The sequence below is a fragment of the Phyllobates terribilis genome, unplaced genomic scaffold (genome assembly GCF_046119375.1).
Source record: "Phyllobates terribilis strain yellow unplaced genomic scaffold, ASM4611937v1 Scaffold_11__3_contigs__length_659146591, whole genome shotgun sequence".
NCBI lineage: Eukaryota > Metazoa > Chordata > Amphibia > Anura > Dendrobatidae > Phyllobates > Phyllobates terribilis.
The window spans coordinates 584,768,777-584,789,460 of record NW_027362771.1 but is presented as its reverse complement, the minus strand read 5'-3'; the positions used below and the strand labels follow the sequence as shown (position 1 = coordinate 584,789,460).

At 49.8% G+C, this 20,684-nt stretch overlaps 2 protein-coding genes across 2 annotated transcripts in view; one reads left to right on the top strand and one right to left on the bottom strand.

Annotated features, from left to right (window-relative positions):
* The window catches only part of HOOK2 (hook microtubule tethering protein 2), a 153,883-nt gene extending 144,584 nt beyond the window's left edge, over window positions 1–9,299 (bottom strand). The window contains exon 1 of the mRNA XM_073654300.1: window positions 9,222–9,299. Within this exon, the coding sequence (XP_073510401.1) occupies window positions 9,222–9,284 (63 nt within the window). The 5' untranslated portion in view covers window positions 9,285–9,299. The remainder of the gene's footprint in view (window positions 1–9,221) is intronic.
* Window positions 9,300–16,272: 6,973 nt separating this feature from the next.
* JUNB (JunB proto-oncogene, AP-1 transcription factor subunit) lies at window positions 16,273–18,754 on the top strand. Its single transcript, XM_073654298.1, has one exon. The coding sequence runs from the start codon at window positions 16,410–16,412 to the stop codon at window positions 17,265–17,267; it is 858 nt and encodes a 285-aa protein (XP_073510399.1). The 5' UTR covers window positions 16,273–16,409; the 3' UTR covers window positions 17,268–18,754.
* Window positions 18,755–20,684: the final 1,930 nt, after the last annotated feature.

Below are 20,684 nucleotides of genomic sequence, written 5' to 3'. Positions count from 1 at the left end.
GTGCCCCCATAATAACAGTGATATCCACAGTGCCCCCATAATAACAGTGATATCCACAGTGCTCCCATAATAACAGTGACATCCACAGTGCCCCATAATAACAGTGATATCCACAGTGCCCCCATAATAACAGTGACATCCACAGTGCTCCCATAATAACAGTGATATCCACAGTGCCCCCATAATAACAGTGATATCCACAGTGCTCCCATAATAACAGCGATATCCACAGTGCTCCCATAATAACAGTGATATCCACAGTGCTCCCATAATAACAGCGACATCCACAGTGCTCCCATAATAACAGCGACATCCACAGTGCCACCATAATAACAGTGACATCCACAGTGCTCCCATAATAACAGTGATATCCACAGTGCTCCCATAATAACAGTGACATCCACAGTGCCCCATAATAACAGCGATATCCACAGTGCTCCCATAATAACAGTGACATCCACAGTGCTCCCATAATAACAGCGATATCAACAGTGCTCCCATAATAACAGCGATATCCACAGTGCTCCCATAATAACAGTGATATCCACAGTGCTCCATAATAACAGTGATATCTACAGTGCTCCCATAATAACAGTGATATCCACAGTGCTCCCATAATAACAGTGATATCCACAGTGCTCCCATAATAACAGTGATATCCACAGTGCTCCCATAATAACAGTGACATCCACAGTGCTCCCATAATAACAGTGATATCCACAGTGCTCCATAATAACAGCGACATCCACAGTGCTCCCATAATAACAGAGACATCCACAGTGCTCCCATAATAACAGCGATATCAACAGTGCTCCCATAATAACAGCGATATCCACAGTGCTCCCATAATAACAGTGATATCCACAGTGCTCCATAATAACAGTGATATCCACAGTGCTCCATAATAACAGTGATATCTACAGTGCTCCCATAATAACAGTGATATCCACAGTGCTCCCATAATAACAGTGATATCCACAGTGCTCCCATAATAACAGCGATATCCACAGTGCTCCCATAATAACAGTGACATCCACAGTGCTCCCATAATAACAGTGACATCCACAGTGCCCCCATAATAACAGTGATATCCACAGTGCTCCCATAATAACAGTGACATCCACAGTGCCCCATAATAACAGTGACATCCACAGTGCTCCCATAATAACAGCGATATCCACAGTGCTCCCATAATAACAGTGACATCCACAGTGCTCCCATAATAACAGTGACATCCACAGTGCCTCCATAATAACAGTGACATCCACAGTGCTCCCATAATAACAGTGATATCCACAGTGCCCCCATAATAACAGTGATATCCACAGTGCTCCCATAATAACAGTGACATCCACAGTGCCCCATAATAACAGTGACATCCACAGTGCTCCCATAATAACAGCGACATCCACAGTGCTCCCATAATAACAGTGATATCCACAGTGCTCCCATAATAACAGCGATATCCACAGTGCTCCCATAATAACAGTGATATCCACAGTGCTCCCATAATAACAGTGACATCCACAGTGCTCCCATAATATCAGTGATATCCACAGTGCTCCCATAATAACAGTGATATCCACAGTGCTCCCATAATAACAGCGACATCCACAGTGCCTCCATAATAACAGTGACATCCACAGTGCCCCCATAATAACAGCGATATCCACAGTGCTCCCATAATAACAGTGACATCCACAGTGCTCCCATAATAACAGTGACATCCACAGTGCCCCCATAATAACAGCGATATCCACAGTGCTCCCATAATAACAGTGATATCCACAGTGCTCCCATAATAACAGTGACATCCACAGTGCTCCCATAATATCAGTGATATCCACAGTGCTCCCATAATAACAGTGATATCCACAGTGCTCCCATAATAACAGCGACATCCACAGTGCCTCCATAATAACAGTGACATCCACAGTGCCCCCATAATAACAGCGATATCCACAGTGCTCCCATAATAACAGTGACATCCACAGTGCTCCCATAATAACAGCGACATCCACAGTGCCTCCATAATAACAGCGATATCCACAGTGCTCCCATAATAACAGTGACATCCACAGTGCCCCCATAATAACAGCGATATCCACAGTGCTCCCATAATAACAGTGACATCCACAGTGCTCCCATAATAACAGTGACATCCACAGTGCCCCCATAATAAGAGTGACATCCACAGTGCCCCCATAATAACAGCGATATCCACAGTGCTCCCATAATAATAGTGATATCCTCAGTGCCCCATAATAACAGCGATATCCACAGTGCTCCCATAATAATAGTGATATCCACAGTGCCCCCATAATAACAGCGATATCCACAGTGCTCCCATAATAATAGTGATATACACAGTGCCCCCATAATAACAGCGATATCCACAGTGCTCCCATAATAATAGTGACATCCACAGTGCCCCCATAATAACAGTGATATGCACAGTGCTCCCATAATAACAGTGACATCCACAGTGCTCCCATAATAACAGTGACATCCACAGTGCTCCCATAATAACAGTGATATCCACAGTGCCCCCATAATAACAGCGACATCCACAGTGCTCCATAATAACAGCGATATCCACAGTGCTCCCATAATAACAGTGATATCCACAGTGCTCCCATAATAACAGTGACATCCACAGTGCTCCCATAATAACAGTGACATCCACAGTGCTCCCATAATAACAGTGATATCCACAGTGCCCCCATAATAACAGCGACATCCACAGTGCTCCATAATAACAGCGATATCCACAGTGCTCCCATAATAATAGTGATATCCACAGTGCCCCATAATAACAGCGATATCCACAGTGCTCCCATAATAACAGCGACATCCACAGTGCCTCCATAATAACAGCGATATCCACAGTGCTCCCATAATAACAGTGACATCCACAGTGCTCCCATAATAACAGTGACATCCACAGTGCCTCCATAATAACAGCGATATCCACAGTGCTCCCATAATAACAGTGACATCCACAGTGCCCCCATAATAACAGTGACATCCACATTGCTCCCATAATAACAGTGATATCCACAGTGCCCCCATAATAACAGCGACATCCACAGTGCCCCCATAATAACAGTGATATCCACAGTGCTCCCATAATAACAGCGATATCCACAGTGCTCCTATAATAACAGCGACATCCACAGTGCCCCCATAACAGCGATATCCACAGTGCTCCCATAATAACAGTGACATCCACATTGCTCCCATAATAACAGTGACATCCACAGTGCTCCCATAATAACAGTGATATCCACAGTGCCCCCATAATAACAGCGACATCCACAGTGCCCCCATAATAACAGTGATATCCACAGTGCCCCCATAATAACAGCGACATCCACAGTGCCCCCATAATAACAGTGATATCCACAGTGCTCCCATAATAACAGCGATATCCACAGTGCTCCTATAATAACAGCGACATCCACAGTGCCCCCATAATAACAGTGATATCCACAGTGCTCCCATAATAACAGCGTCATCCACAGTGCCTCCATAATAACAGTGACATCCACAGTGCCCCCATAATAACAGCGATATCTACAGTGCCCCCATAATAACAGTGACATCCACAGTGCTCCCATAATAACAGCGATATGTACAGTGCCCCCATAATAACAGTGACATCCACAGTGCTCCATAATAACAGTGATATCCACAGTGCTCCCATAATAACAGTGACATCCACAGTGCCCCATAATAACAGTGACATCCACAGTGCTCCCATAATAACAGTGATATCCACAGTGCCCCCATAATAACAGTGATATCCACAGTGCCCCCATAATAACAGTGATATCCACAGTGCTCCCATAATAACAGTGATATCCACAGTGCCCCATAATAACAGTGATATCCACAGTGCCCCCATAATAACAGTGACATCCACAGTGCTCCCATAATAACAGTGATATCCACAGTGCCCCCATAATAACAGTGATATCCACAGTGCCCCCATAATAACAGTGATATCCACAGTGCTCCCATAATAACAGTGACATCCACAGTGCCCCGTAATAACAGTGATATCCACAGTGCCCCCATAATAACAGTGACATCCACAGAGCTCCCATAATAACAGTGATATCCACAGTGCTCCCATAATAACAGCGATATCCACAGTGCTCCCATAATAACAGTGATATCCACAGTGCCCCCATAATAACAGTGATATCCACAGTGCTCCCATAATAACAGTGACATCCACAGTGCCCCGTAATAACAGTGATATCCACAGTGCCCCCATAATAACAGTGACATCCACAGAGCTCCCATAATAACAGTGATATCCACAGTGCTCCCATAATAACAGTGATATCCACAGTGCTCCCATAATAACAGCGATATCCACAGTGCTCCCATAATAACAGTGATATCCACAGTGCTCCCATAATAACAGTGACATCCACTGTGCCCCCATAATAACAGCGACATCCACAGTGCTCCCATAATAACAGTGATATCCACAGTGCCCCATAATAACAGTGATATCCACAGTGCTCCCATAATAACAGTGATATCCACAGTGCCCCCATAATAACAGTGATATCCACAGTGCTCCCATAATAACAGCGATATCCACAGTGCTCCCATAATAACAGCGATATCCACAGTGCCCCCATAATAACAGTGATATCCACAGTGCTCCCATAATAACAGTGACATCCACAGTGCTCCCATAATAACAGTGACATCCACAGTGCCCCCATAATAGCAGCGATATCCACAGTGCCCCATAATAACAGCGACATCCACAGTGCCTCCATAATAACAGTGACATCCACTGTGCCCCCATAATAACAGTGATATCCACAGTGCTCCCATAATAACAGCGATATCCACAGTGCTCCCATAATAACAGTGATATCCACAGTGCTCCCATAATAACAGTGACATCCACTGTGCCCCCATAATAACAGTGACATCCACAGTGCTCCCATAATAACAGTGATATCCACAGTGCCCCATAATAACAGTGATATCCACAGTGCTCCCATAATAACAGTGATATCCACAGTGCCCCCATAATAACAGTGATATCCACAGTGCTCCCATAATAACAGCGATATCCACAGTGCTCCCATAATAACAGTGACATCCACAGTGCTCCCATAATAACAGTGATATCCACAGTGCCCCATAATAACAGTGATATCCACAGTGCCCCCATAATAACAGTGATATCCACAGTGCCCCCATAATAACAGTGACATCCACAGTGCTCCCATAATAACAGTGACATCCACAGTGCTCCCATAATAGCAGCGATATCCACAGTGCCCCATAATAACAGTGATATCCACAGTGCTCCCATAATAACAGTGACATCCACAGTGCTCCCATAATAACAGTGATATCCACAGTGCTCCCATAATAACAGCGATATCCACAGTGCCCCCATAATAACAGTGATATCCACAGTGCTCCCATAATAACAGTGACATCCACAGTGCTCCCATAATAACAGTGACATCCACAGTGCTCCCATAATAACAGTGACATCCACAGTGCCCCCATAATAGCAGCGATATCCACAGTGCCCCATAATAACAGCGACATCCACAGTGCCTCCATAATAACAGAGACATCCACAGTGCTCCCATAATAACAGTGACATCCACAGTGCTCCCATAATAACAGTGACATCCACAGTGCCCCCATAATAGCAGCGATATCCACAGTGCCCCATAATAACAGCGACATCCACAGTGCCTCCATAATAACAGCGACATCCACAGTGCCTCCATAATAACAGTGATATCCACAGTGCTCCCATAATAACAGTGATATCCACAGTGCTCCCATAATAACAGTGATATCCACAGTGCCCCCATAATAACAGCGACATCCACAGTGCCCCCATAATAACAGTGACATCCACAGTGCTCCCATAATAACAGTGACATCCACAGTGCCCCCATAATAGCAGCGATATCCACAGTGCCCCATAATAACAGCGACATCCACAGTGCCTCCATAATAACAGCGACATCCACAGTGCCCCCATAATAACAGCGATATCCACAGTGCCCCCATAATAACAGCGATATCCACAGTGCTCCCATAATAACAGTGACATCCACAGTGCTCCCATAATAACAGTGATATCCACAGTGCCCCCATAATAACAGCGACATCCACAGTGCTCCCATAATAACAGTGACATCCACAGTGCTCCCATAATAACAGTGACATCCACAGTGCCTCCATAATAACACCGACATCCACAGTGCCCCCATAATAACAGTGATATCCACAGTGCCCCCATAATAACAGCGACATCCACAGTGCCCCCATAATAACAGTGACATCCACAGTGCTCTCATAATAACAGTGACATCCACAGTGCTCCCATAATAACAGTGACATCCACAGTGCTCCCATAATAACAGTGACATCCACAGTGCTCCCATAATAACAGTGATATCCACAGTGCTCCCATAATAACAGTGACATCCACAGTGCTCCCATAATAACAGTGACATCCACAGTGCCCCCATAATAACAGTGACACCCACAGTGCCCCCATAATAACAGTGACATCCACAGTGCTCCATAATAACAGTGACATCCACAGTGCCCCCATAATAACAGTGACACCCACAGTGCCCCCATAATAACAGCAACACCCACAATGCCCCCACAACAATAACAGACACAGTTCTCCTATAACAAAGCCACACAACTTCTAAAACAATAAGAGCAACATATCCCCCATAACAGTGACAGCAGCAGGGCCCCCAATAAGTGGCCACCACAGCTTCCTATGGACAGTGATAGTAACAGAAAGCCATAACAGGAACAGCCCGAGGACTTCCAGAAGAGACAGTAACTAGGACTGCCAAAACTTGTGAGGGCCACAGGTTCTTAGAGAGTATCTACCCGATGGCTCCTAATAACAGTGATGGCCGCAGCGCCGGGAATATGTTGTAATTTCTGTAATTGTTCACATGCAGGAACATTAATTCCACCGGCTGTAAAGTGCATCGCAGGAGCCGGATGATCACACATTCTGGATTATTGTATAAAAATACAGTAACCTGAGAAATGCAGAGAATATGAGGGAAGAGACTGCAAGAAACACCCGCCTTGTCATGGTCCAGAGAAACCGGCAAGGGAAAATTTACCGTAGATGGCCAGGCGAGCCAGGAGGGTTTCTGGGTAATGCACTTGTCCTGGACAAACTTGCCCACAATTAGCCTAAACGCCTAAAAGCTCATGTTGATAAATGTGAATGTGTTATATATTTGCTACATATGAACATTGGCATGAGAGGTTGGAAATAGAGAAGAATGGTGGAGAGACGTCCTGAATATGAGATGATGGAGGTGAGAAGAATGGTGGAGAGACATCCTGGATATAAGAATATGGAGGAGGTGAGAATGGTGGAGAGACGTCCTGGATATGAGAATATGGAGGAGGTGAGAATGGTGGAGGGATGTCCTGGATATGAGAATATGGAGGAGGTGAGAATGGTGGAGAGACGTCCTGGATATGAGAATATGGAGGAGGTGAGAATGGTGGAGAGACGTCCTGGATATGAGAATACAGAGGAAGGAAGAAGAAAGGTGGAGAGATGTCTTGGATTTGAGAATATGGGGGAGGAGAGAAGAATGGTGAAGAGAAGTCCCGGATATGAGAATATCGAAAAGTTGAGAAAAATGGTGGACAGACGTCCTGGATATGATAAAATGGAGAGGGTGAGAAGAATCATGGAGAGACGTTCTGAATATGAGATGAGGAGACGAGAAGAATGGTGGAGAGAAGTCCCAGATATGAGAATATGGAGGAGGCGAGTAGTACGGTGTGGAGGGAGAACAATGGTGGAGAGACGTCCTGGATATGAGAATATGGAGAAGGTGAGAATGGTGGAGGGATGTCCTGGATATGAGAATATGGAGGAGGTGAGAATGGTGGAGGGATGTCCTGGATATGAGAATATGGAGGAGGTGAGAATGGTGGAGGGATGTCCTGGATATGAGAATATGGAGGAGGTGAGAATGGTGGAGGGATGTCCTGGATATGAGAATATGGAGGAGGTGAGAATGGTGGAGAGACATCCTGGATATAAGAATATGGAGGAGGTGAGAATGGTGGAGAGACGTCCTGGATATGAGAATATGGAGGAGGTGAGAATGGTGGAGGGATGTCCTGGATATGAGAATATGGAGGAGGTGAGAATGGTGGAGGGATGTCCTGGATATGAGAATATGGAGGTGAGGATGGTGGAGGGATGTCCTGGATATGAGAATATGGAGGTGAGGATGGTGGAGGGATGTCCTGGATATGAGAATATGGAGGAGGTGAGAATGGTGGAGGGATGTCCTGGATATGAGAATATGGAGAAGGTGAGTAGTACAGTGGATAAACATCCCGGATATGAGAATATGGAGGAGGGAAGAAGAATGATGGAGAGACGTCCTTTATAAGAGAATATGGAGGAGGTGAGAATGGTGGAGGGATGTCCTGGATATGAGAATATGGAGGAGGTGAGAATGGTGGAGGGATGTCCTGGATATGAGAATATGGAGGAGGTGAGAATGGTGGAGGGATGTCCTGGATATGAGAATATGGAGGAGGTGAGAATGGTGGAGGGATGTCCTGGATATGAGAATATGGAGGTGAGGATGGTGGAGGGATGTCCTGGATATGAGAATATGGAGGAGGTGAGAATGGTGGAGGGATGTCCTGGATATGAGAATATGGAGAAGGTGAGTAGTACAGTGGATAAACATCCCGGATATGAGAATATGGAGGAGGGAAGAAGAATGATGGAGAGACGTCCTTTATAAGAGAATATGGAGGAGGTGAGAATGGTGGAGGGATGTCCTGGATATGAGAATATGGAGGAGGTGAGAATGGTGGAGGGATGTCCTGGATTTGAGAATATGGAGGAGGTGAGAATGGTGGAGGGATGTCCTGGATTTGAGAATATGGAGGAGGTGAGAATGGTGGAGGGATGTCCTGGTTATGAGAATATGGAGGAGGGAAGAAGAATGATGGAGAGACGTCCTGGATATGAGAATATGGAGGAGGTTAAGCACGGTGGAGAGATATCCTGGATATGTAATGATGGAGGTGAGAAGAATGGTGGAGAGACTTCCAGGATATGAGAACATGCTGTAGAGAAGGTTTGGATGAAGACACATGGGAGGAGCAGAGTTGGACCGGGCCTTATATATTACCGTTCTGAATTCTATTCTTGCAGTAATTTGCAGCCGGTGGAGACTGACACAGAGCTTTGGCATTTGAGGAACAGGAAGAGGAGTGGATTAAATGTGCAGCAGAGCTGGGGATGGATTGTACAGGTGCCAGTCAGTTCCTTGATAAACCACAGAATCATAAGTAGGAAAAAGCTATAACAAAAGCATCGCCTGCATGTTAATGGTCTCCAATAAGCAAAACTAAAAAAAAAACAAAAGAAGATGGCTTAGCACAGATACACTGTATATCATGAACATGACGGATTTTACATTTCCGGATTATAGTCTGTATATCATACATATGGTTTAGTGCAATATTCCTTCTAGCCTCCATAAGTCGCACTGGGTGGGGGTTGCTTTTTGGCAATAAAGTGAGAGCGAGTCCTGTGCCTCATCACTGACTCATTCTCACTCTCAATGGAGCTTGTGTAATGTGTCGGGAGGATTGGGGAAATTCTTCCTCCCAAAATCCTCAAATTACCAACAGATGTCAAACATTGCACGGGGTATTGTGGTCTCTGGCTGGAGTAAATATATTGCCCCCCACCTAATATCTCCAACTGTCACCCAGATCAGTGTGCTTGTGTGCCATATGTACCCGTTCCTATTTGCCACGTCAAAATTGCACGTAAAGAGCTTGATTTCACTTTGCCCCCATCCAACAGGAAGGCTGGAGTAATCTCTGGGCAGCTCAGAGCCAGGCAGCTGCTACCAAGGCTTTGGTAGTTCTGTAAAGTTCAGACCATTAATTTCAATGGGCATCATGTAACGCTTCCTTTAACCTATGGTGGCGCTACAGGGAAACCATCTCTACCCCTAGGTGTGCTGTAGTCACACTGCAGAACCTTCTGTTACGTCTTCTCCATCAGAGCATCTTGTAAGTGGCAGGTTTCCCCTTTAAATGTCACTGGTAATGCCGGTAAGGAGGCGTCACTGCTCAATCTTCACATCTCTTTCTCAGTGCGGCTAAAAATACATTTCTGGTGTAAAGTCGCCCGGTGCGTGAATGCGGGGCGCGTGCAAATTCAGGTTTCTTTTTAACAGTGGACAGGAAAGGGTTAACAAGTTCTTCCCAAAACTGATTCTCCGTCATTTCCCGCTGTGTCATCAGATATTAATAGGATGAAGGAAGTATGGGCCGAGCCAGAGAGACCACCCCAGTGCTGCAGCCCTACCCCTCCCTCCTGTGTCACCCTGTGGTGGGAGGAGCTGACTCCATGTCACATAGCTCCTCCCTCCTGTCACCCTGTGGTGGGAGGGGCAGACTCCATGTCACCTAGCTGCTCCCTTCTGAATGTGTCACTCTGTGGTAGGAGGGGCAGACTCCATGTTACATAGCTCCTCCCTCCTGTCACCCTGTGGTGGGAGGAGCTGACTCCATGTCACATAGCTCCTCCCTCCTGACTGTATGATCCTGTGGTGGGAGGAGCAGACTCCATGTCACATAGCTCCTCCCTCCTGACTGTATGATCCTGTGGTGGGAGGAGCAGACTCCATGTCACATAGCTCCTCCCTCCTGACTGTCATCCTGTGGTGGGAGGAGCTGACTCCATGTCACATAGCTCCTCCCTCCTGTCATCCTGTGGTGGGGGAGCAGACATGTCACATAACTCCTCCCTCATATCACCCTGTGGTGGGAGGGGCAGACTCCATGTCACATAGCTCCTCCCTCCTGTCACCCTGTGGTGGGAGGAGCAGACTCCATGTCACATAGCTCCTCCCTCCTGTCTGTCACCCTGTGGTGGGAGGGGCAGACTCCATGTCACATAGCTCCTCCCTCCTGTCACCCTGTGGTGGGGGGAGTAGACTCCATGTCACATAGCTCCTCCCTCCTGTCTGTCACCCTGTGGTGGGAGGAGCAGACTCCATGTCACATAGCTCCTCCCTCCTGTCTGTCACCCTGTGGTGGGAGGGGCAGACTCCATGTCACATAGCTCCTCCCTCCTGTCACCCTGTGGTGGGGGGAGTAGACTCCATGTCACATAGCTCCTCCCTCCTGTCTGTCACCCTGTGGTGGGAGGTGACTCCCTGCAAGGCATTAATTGCCCTGGAGGGTAGAGGAAATGTCGGCCTTGCACCTCTGAGACTTCCGTGCACATTTAAGGAGTGTCCTCCTCTTGAGGGCTGACGGAGGAGAGGCGCAGGCTTGTGCCAGGCCTCTCCCAGCGAATTTCACAACTGCGCCTCTGACCTTTTACTTAGGTGAACACCTCTGTGACCTCACACAACAGCAATCGTTGTGACTGAAAGAGACACGCAAACAAGGAAAGGGTTAAGTGCTGGAAAGCGAGAACTACAGCGCATCCCGAGGTCGTTAAGTGCCTATAGCCGACCACGCAGAGCGGTCACATTACTGTTATAACGCCCGACCGGCAGGCAACCAGTAAGGTACCTGGACCAGAAATGTAACGCTACGACCAATCGTCGCCAGAACGTCCGGTGGAGGAAACCCTGGAGTGACGTGAGGTGACAGGTGGTGACACGTGGGACCGGCCAGTCCTGCAGGATGCCAGCACTGGAATCCTAGGAATGACAATCCTGGCACACAGTCACCTCCCTGCACGGGGCGCGGCGGCACATCCGGATTCCACAGGGTGCCGAACGCCCCGGGCCAAGGAGCAGCCGGCCTGCGATGCCGCCTCTCCTGGGACGGGACAGCTCCCATAGACATGAACTTGGCACCTCCACAATAGCTGGAGGCGAGAGAGGGTGGCGGATGATCCCGCTGCTCTACCCAGCGCCAGGTGTGATACCAGCTGGGAAGGGAAACCGGCTGCTGGGCAGCACGGGGGCTCAGTGGTTAGCACTGCAGCACTGGGGTCCCAGACTGAAATCCCACCAAGGACAACATCTTCAAGGAGTTTGTATGTTCTCCCCGTGTTTGCATGGGTTTCCTCCAGGTTCTCTGGTTTCCTCCCACACTCCAAAGACTGATAGGGAATGTAGATTGTGAGCCCCAATGGGCACAGTAATGATAATGTCTGTAAAGCTCTGTGGAATTAATGGCACTATATAAGTGAGGAAAATAAATATTACAGAGGTCCACAGCCACTTAGTCACCCCGGCCCCCACCATCTTCCCGTTCCTCATTCCCATTATATCCACCTCTGCAACTGGCAACAGAAATAGATTATTTTTTCCAGTTTTCCTTCAGTTACCAAGTATATTACCCACTTATTATCCTAATACCCCTCTCCTGTACTTATCCTGCTATGATCCACTTTTATATATCCCTGGAATTAAAGGTTTTTTTAAAACAGCGCCTCTGCTGTGCACAGATTGCGTGTGGTATTGCAGCTCAACGCCATTCACTTTAATACAGTTCGGCAGCAATAACAGCCACGACCTGTGGACAGGGGTGGCGCTGTTTGGGAAAGTCAAGGAACAAGGTCCCATCATGTGTGACAAGTTTGCCCATATCGTGAACACCGACTCCCCCCTGTGATATCAGGAGCTTTATTTTCCTATTGAATTTAGAAAACACATTTTCCTCTGCCCAACTAGTGAGATTGATGTCAGAGGGCAGCTACAAAGTGTACAGACATCCCACTGTGTAATACTGCATGTCCCCTGTGGTGGCGCTGCAGGGAAACCAAACATTTGATGCCCAGATCAGGGCTGATCATTGGGTCAGGACACCCCGTAATCAGTGCGTCGTGGGAAGACTCTTCTAGTTACAATGTGGAAAACCCCTTAAAGAACCTAATACCCTTTTTTACCCCCAAATCCTATAGCATCATAGCCCCCTCATTAACCCCTGAGGATCTCATCACTCTAACACCCTCCTATACCCATACGTCTCATGTCTATTATTATTGCCCTACATTCCACTCCTCGCCCGATAATTATCACCCGTCCTGGCATTATCATTTGTTTCCTCTTTCCCATTAACCCCTCGTTATCCCCAATGATCCTCTCCTGCTGAAGAGTCTCTTCTCTTGCTCCAGGACCCACCACATCCCAGCACTTTGGACAAACCGCCATAAGGACATGCCGCGTGGCTTTAACGGGCAGCGAGATGCCACCATGGTCTCCCGGGAAGCGGCAGACTGGCATCAGGATAGGAAGAATGGGTAATGTGATTATACAATGGGCCATTATACACTATCACATATGTGATGGCGATTCCTCCATAACAATGTGCCAGTCAGTGGTACCCCCATAATAGTGGGATCTACAGATGCCCCCATAATACTAATTTACAGGTGCCCCATAACAATGTGCCCGCCACAGAATGTGCCAGTAAGAGGAACCCCTATAATACTGGGATCTTCAGAGTGCCCCATAACAATGAGTCTTCTCCAGATCCCCTCCTATACCAGTACAAGATGCCCCCATAATTCTGGGATCTATACACACCCTATAATGTTGGCAACTACAAATGCCCCCATAATGATGTGCCAGTCACAGAGGCGCTCTTAAAAGGGACAGCTATAGATGCCCTAATAAGAAAGCAAAAGTCATAGGTTTCCCCATGGTGCCCCCATAGCAATGTGACAGAGATGCCCCCATAGCAATGTAACAGTCAAAGATGCCCCCATAGCAATGTGACAGTCAGAGATGCCCCCATAGCAATGTGACAGAGAAGCCCCCATAGCAATGTGACAGTCAGAGATGCCCCCATAACAGAACTATTCCTAGATGCCCCTAGATCATTATCACAATATCAATAGGAATGCCAGTCACAGACACCCCCATAATGATGTGCCAGCCAGAGACGCCCTCATAACGAAACATCTGTCCTCGAACGCTGCATAACAATAAGCCAGTCTGCTGTGCTCTCATAAGGTGCCACTCAGATGCCCCTGGCAGCTACAAATGCCCAAGAGTCCTCCCCAGGTGATGTAACAGTCAGCTATAGCCCCCCCCCCAATAAGTACACTAGTAAGTGAAGCTCCCACAATATTGGGATCTATATACTGTATATCCTATAATATTGGAAATTACCAACGTTCCCATAATAATAGCGGTTCCCCCATCATAGTGAGATCTACATGCCCCATAAAAATGCAAGAGTCAAAGATGCCCCCATGACAATAACCATTCCTAGCTACTGTTGTCAGCCTCAGATCTCCCATAACACTGCGAGGCAGAGACAACTCCGTAACAGTGTGCCAGCCAGAAATGCCCTGTTACAGGGGAGCTACTAATGCCCTGGTAACCCTGTCCAAAATATCCCCCATTAAGACTCCCAGCAAGAGCTGTCCCATTAGCCTAGAAGATAAAATACCTCCATAATATCAGTAGAAATAATGTCCCTACAACAATGCGCCATAACACTGCCAGCTATGTGTGGTGGCATCAGGTCCCCCATAATATAACATAGGGGCCCCTCAATGATACCTATTCACTGCCAGCTGATGCCCACTGACAATGTGCCAGCCATGGATGCCTCTGAACTTCTGAATCTCTGTCCTCCCCCAAGACCCCCTTTTCTCCCTGACTACCCCCTCTACACTCACTCCTGCCTCCCTGACTACCCCTTACCCTTATGTCCTCCCCTGTCCTCTATACCTTCCCCTGTCCTCCCTGGCTACCCCCTGTCCGCTATACCTCTACCTGTCCTCCCTGACTACCCCCTGTCCTCCCTGACTATCCCCTACCCTCCCTATCTCCCGTCCTGTCCTCCCTGACTATCCCCTACCCTCCCTGTCTCCTTTCCTGTCCTCCCTGACTATCCCCTACCCCCCTGTCCTCCCTGACTGCCGTCCTGTCCTCTCTGATTACCCCCTTCGCTCCTGTCCTCTCTGAATACCCCTGTCCTCTCTGATTACCCCCTTCCCTCTCGGATTCCCTGACTACCCCTTCTTCTCCCTGACTACCCCATGTTCTTCCTGACAACCCCTGCCCTCCCTGACTACCCTTTCTTCTCCCTGAGTACCTCTTCTTTTCCCTGACTACCCCCTACCCTCCCTGACTACCCCCTGCCCTCCCTGACTACCCCTGTCCTCTCTGACTACCCCTTCTCAATGACTACCCCCTGCCCTCCCTGACTACCCCTGTCCTCTCTGACTACCCCTGCCCTCCCTGACCTCTCTGACTACCCCTGCCCTCCCTGACTTCCCCTGTCCTCCCTGACTTCCCCTGTCCTCTCTGACTACTCCCTGCCCTCCTTAACTACCCCTGTCTTCCCTGACTACCCCTGCCCTCCCTGACTATCCCTTCTTCTCCCTGACTACCCCTGTCCTCTCTCACTACCTCTGATTACCCCATCTTCCCTGACTACCCCTGCCCTCCCTGACTACCCCTGTCCTCTCTCACTACCCGTCTTCCCTGACTACCTCTTCTTCTCCCTGACTACCCCTGCCCTCCCTGACTACCCCTGTCCTCCCTGACTACCCCTGCCCTCCCTGACTACCCCTGTCCTCTCTGACTACCCCTGCCCTCCCTGACTACCCCTGTCCTCTCTGACTACCCCTGCCCTCCCTGACTTCCCCTGTCCGTTCTGACTACCCCCTGCCCTCCCTAACTACCCGTCTTCCCTGACGAACCCTGCCCTCCCTGACTATCCCTTCTTCTCCCTGACTACCCCTGTCCTCTCTCACTACCAGTCTTCCCTGACTACCTCTGATTACTCCATCTTCCCTGACTACCCCTGCCCTCCCTGACTACCCTTGTCCTCTCTCACTACCCGTCTTCCCTGACTACCTCTGATTACCCCATCTTCCCTGACTACCCCTGTCCTCTCTCACTACCCGTCTTCCCTGACTACCCCTGTCCTCTCTCACTACCAGTCTTCCCTGACTACCTCTTCTTCTCCCTGACTACCCCTGTCCTCTCTCACTACCCGTCTTCCCTGACTACCCCTGTCCTCTCTCACTACCAGTCTTCCCTGACTACCTCTTCTTCTCCCTGACTACCCGTGTCTTCCCTGACAACCTCCCCCTCCTCCCTCCTGTTTACAAGCAGCACGAGTTTCCTGGCACTGACGTCACACGCACGCCTCCCTCTCCTCACGTCGACAGCAGTGACGTCCCTAAAGCCTGGACCAATGAGCGCGGGGCTGGCCGCTTCCGGGGGCCGGGCTGCAGTATAAAGCCTGTGGCGCCTGGGCGAGAGCTGTCAGATGAGAGCTGAGCGCCCTGTGTGTCATCGCCGCCAGTGCCGGAGAGAAGTGACCGCCGCCCGTTGCTGCCTGTCCGCTGACTTTCCCGCCTTCTCCACGGTCTCATGTGCTCCAGGATGGAGCAGCCCTTCTACCACGATGACTCCATGCTGTCCCCGTACTCCCGGCCGGAGTCGTCCCTGCTGAAGTCCGGCTTGGCCTCCCTCACCGACCAGTACCGGACAGCGAAGCCCGACATGTCCTACTACACGGAGCAGCCGAGCCTGAAGATGTCCGCCCCGGAGCTGGAGAGACTGATCATCCACAGCGGCCCCGGCGTCATCAACAGCCCGGCCGGGGGGCAGCTGTACTACCGGGGCGGCACGGAGGAGCAGGAGGGCTTCGTGGACGGCTTCGTGCGGGCGCTGGACGATCTGCACAAGATGAACCGGGACGTGGCGCCGCCGAACGTGTCCCTGAGCGGAGCCGGCAGCACCGTGTCCCCGGTCACCGGCGGCGGCGCCCTGTACGGGGGAGACCCGGCCGTCTACACCAACCTGTCCGCCTACAACTGCTACCGCCAGCCGTCCGCCACCATCAGCTACCTCCCGCCCGCCGCCACCGGCTACGGCCCCGGCCAGCTCTTCAAGGAGGAGCCGCAGACTGTCCCGGAGGCCGGCGGCAGCAGAGACAGCACCCCGGCGCCCATGTCCCCCATCAACATGGAGGAGCAGGAGAAGATCAAGGTGGAGAGGAAGCGGCTGCGGAACCGCCTGGCGGCCACCAAATGCCGCAAGCGGAAGCTGGAGCGGATCGCCCGCCTGGAGGACAAGGTGCGGGAGCTGAAGAACGAGAACAGCGGCCTGAGCGGCACCGCCGGGGCCCTGCGGGAGCAGGTGGAGCAGCTGAAGGGCCGGGTGCGGGAGCATGCGCGGCACGGCTGCCAGCTGCTGCTGGGGGGCAAAGGGCACGCGGTGTACTGAGCCTGCGCCCCCTGCCGGCTGCTCTGCCATAGACAGGCCCCGCCCCCGACGAGCTGTGTAAGCGGTCCTGCAAGGATGAGGACTACAGCGCCCCCTGCTGCTGTCTATAGACTGTCCTGCAACATCCAGGCAGCAATGGAAATGACTACAGCGCTGCCTGCTGGCTATAGACTGTCCTGCAACATCCGGGCTGATTACTCCAGCGCCCTCTGCTGTCTATAGACTGACCTGCAACATCCAGTGGGCATCCATGCCATGGGTGAATGAGGACTACAGTGCCCCCTGCTGTCTATAGACTGACCTGCACCGTGCAGGTGGCAAAGATGAATGACTACAGCGCCCCCTGTTGTCTGGGGAGAATGCTGTCTACAGACTGACCTGCAACATCCAATGCCAGGGGTGGATAATGACTACAGCGCCCCCTGCTGTCTGCCCCATCTGTACACTCCGGAGCGTCGGACACTGCCCCCTACTTACCTACCACATCCAGTGGGTATCTGTACCAGGGGTGGATAATGACTACAGCGCCCCCTGCTGGTTATAGACTGATCTACTAGAGGTTCAGAGGGCACCCCCTGCTGTCTGCCCCATGTAAAGACTCTAGCTGGTGGGGTGCTGCCCCCTGAAGATCTGTTGCCTGCTCCATCCAGCTGGCATTGGTGCCCCACCTATAGACTGAGCCCGCGGTGGGCACGAGGGGGCTCAGCGGACAGAGACTTGTTGATATCGGGGCTGATGCCGCCAGCTATGGTATTGCTGCTCTAAGGACCATGACTTGGGAGAGACTCTTCCCTCGTTACTGAGGAACTACAAGCCCCAGCTTTTTCATTTCTATTGCTGAGACTTGTGGCCCCGCAGTAATCAGGTGCTGGGAGTCTATTAACCCTTCTTCTGCCACCAGGTTGCCCACGTGGCAGCTGCAGAGTTAATCCTAGCTGTGCGCTGACTAATCCCTTCCCCCGCCAGCACTTAATGTCTTCCTGATTTGTGTATCATGATGTGAAATGAGGAAGAGGGTGCCGGTCATGTGACTGGTATCGAGGAGGGGGGAGGGTGAGGCGGGCACAGGCTGTGGTATAGGGACCACCCGCGCCAGTCATGCACTGTAGTAGGGACTGGACCCGACTGGCGATCACGACAAGTGCAAATATTGGATTTCTTCCAGTGTGAGGTTTACAGACCAACGTTGTGACTCCTATCGATGGGGGTGGTGCTGTGCGGAGGGAGACTCCTGCTGGGCAGGCCAGGCACAGCACCACCTCCTGTGTAGAGCTGGGCAGGGGGCTCCGCAGGCCTCGGACCACCCTCCTGCCCCTCTAAGGTAATAAGTATTTAATGCACAGTAGTTTATTTAAGGTACTTCGCCGCCGGAGATTTTGTGGAAGTGTCGGAGCTTATTTTTGTCTGTTTTTATACCGCGCCGTCTCCAGACGTTTTCTATGTCTCGTTTCTGTATTTAAGTAAAATGATTGTTTACAGATGAACAACTGTCTGCTGCCTTTATTACACCGATGGGAGTTGTACTCCGGGGGAATCACCCCCCACATGATAGCTGTACTCTGGGAGAATCACTCCCAGCAAGTGTCTGCAGGGGTACACCACACATGATGGGAGTTGTACTCTGGGGGAATCACCCCAACAAGTGTCTGCAGGGGCACACTGCACATGATGGGAGTCGTACTGCGGGGAAATCACCCCAACAAGTGTCTGCAGGGGCCCACTGCACATGATGGGAGTCTTACTGCGGGGGAATCACCCCAACAAGTGTCTGCAGGGGCCCACTGCACATGATGGGAGTCGTACTGCGGGGGAATCACCCCAACAAGTGTCTGCAGGGGCCCACTGCACATGATGGGAGTCTTACTGCGGGGGAATCACCCCAACAAGTGTCTGCAGGGGCCCACTGCACATGAGCTTGTGTAAACAGTCATGTACTAGGTCCTTGCACATAAGGGGCACTGCCTCAAGGGAGCAGCACTGGGTGGGTGTGTTTCATGTGCTCCCTCATATAGTTGTGGGAGTTCTGCTGACCTAAATATAAGGTCCAGCAATAATCTTGGGTCCCGGACTCAGGACGGCCACAGTCCAGGAGCTGGGAAGAGCAGGCAGGTCTAGACCCTACCCGTAGACCACCACAGGTACTGAAGGGGTATTTACAGTGATACATTTGGCGCATCTGGACCTATCCTGTATTTTTTTAATAAACAAAACCCATCCGTCTCTTGTAGTCGGTATCCCTGTCCCTTATGCCGGTCATGGATGCATTGAAGGGGTTTGGACAACTCCTATTTGTTAGAAAGGAGGGCACCTTAGGTAGGATATGGACTGACGCTGCCTCCATACATCCAGGCTACGGGCCATCTGCCGGTGACTATAGCCTGGGTGCTGTCATCACCTTGTTCTAGGCTGCCGTGATGTGATGTCCTGGGATCACACCCCGCCTGTCATCTTTTACTACCTGACCCTATAAATCTGCTGCTCCTATATAATGAGGCTGTGATGTCATCACGATGCTCTGCAGTGATTGGCTGATAAATGGTTAATTGGGCTATAAGGTCTCTGCACTCCCTTATGGTGGAGCAGAACTTTCCACCATGTGGTGGTCACCTTTAGGCTCCATCTAGTGCAATGATCTTGTAACCTTCCCCATGTTACTGGTGCTTTATAATGACAGTGATCGTCATAAATGAGTACACCCTCCTCGGAAAAGTAAGATTTTAATCACTATCTCACTGAACACAATCTTCAACATTATTTCACCCTGTTCTTCAGAAACGCAACAGATTTGCACTTTTCCAACATCTCATTGATACAAAACTCACGTCTACCAAGGGCACAGAGTGATGGCGGCATCTTCTGTCACTATAGAGCAGTACATCTCTGATACATACCATCAATGACATGTAGCCCCCGACATCAGCAGCTCATGTGCTCCCTGACACCAGCAGCTCATGTGCCCCCTGAACTGTACCCCATATTGTGTCACCCCAGTTTGGCTTTCTGTTTCTTTAGATAACAGCAGTGATAATTACAGGTGGATTTTCTTCATCCCTTCTCATCAGAAGACGCTCCTGTCTAGGTGGTAACTTCTGTGCTCGGCCCGGACTCTATGAGATGGTCGCAGTTCCATCTTCCATCACTTTTGCTGCAGTATCTTACCGATAAGTAAAGCTTTGCTGATCTTCCTGTAGTCTTCACCTTTCTTGTGTAATGAAATGATTTTCTTTCTCAGGTCTGGTGCCATTTCTCTTCCATGTGGTGCCATTTCTCTTCCATGTGGTGCCATTTCTCTTCCATGTGGTGCCATTGCTGACAACATGAAATGGGAAGAGGTTTTCTTTGTTAAGTAATGGCCCTTTATAGTCACCTGTGTAATGAATAGACTCTCCTGTGGTTGGATTCTTGTTAATTAGAATT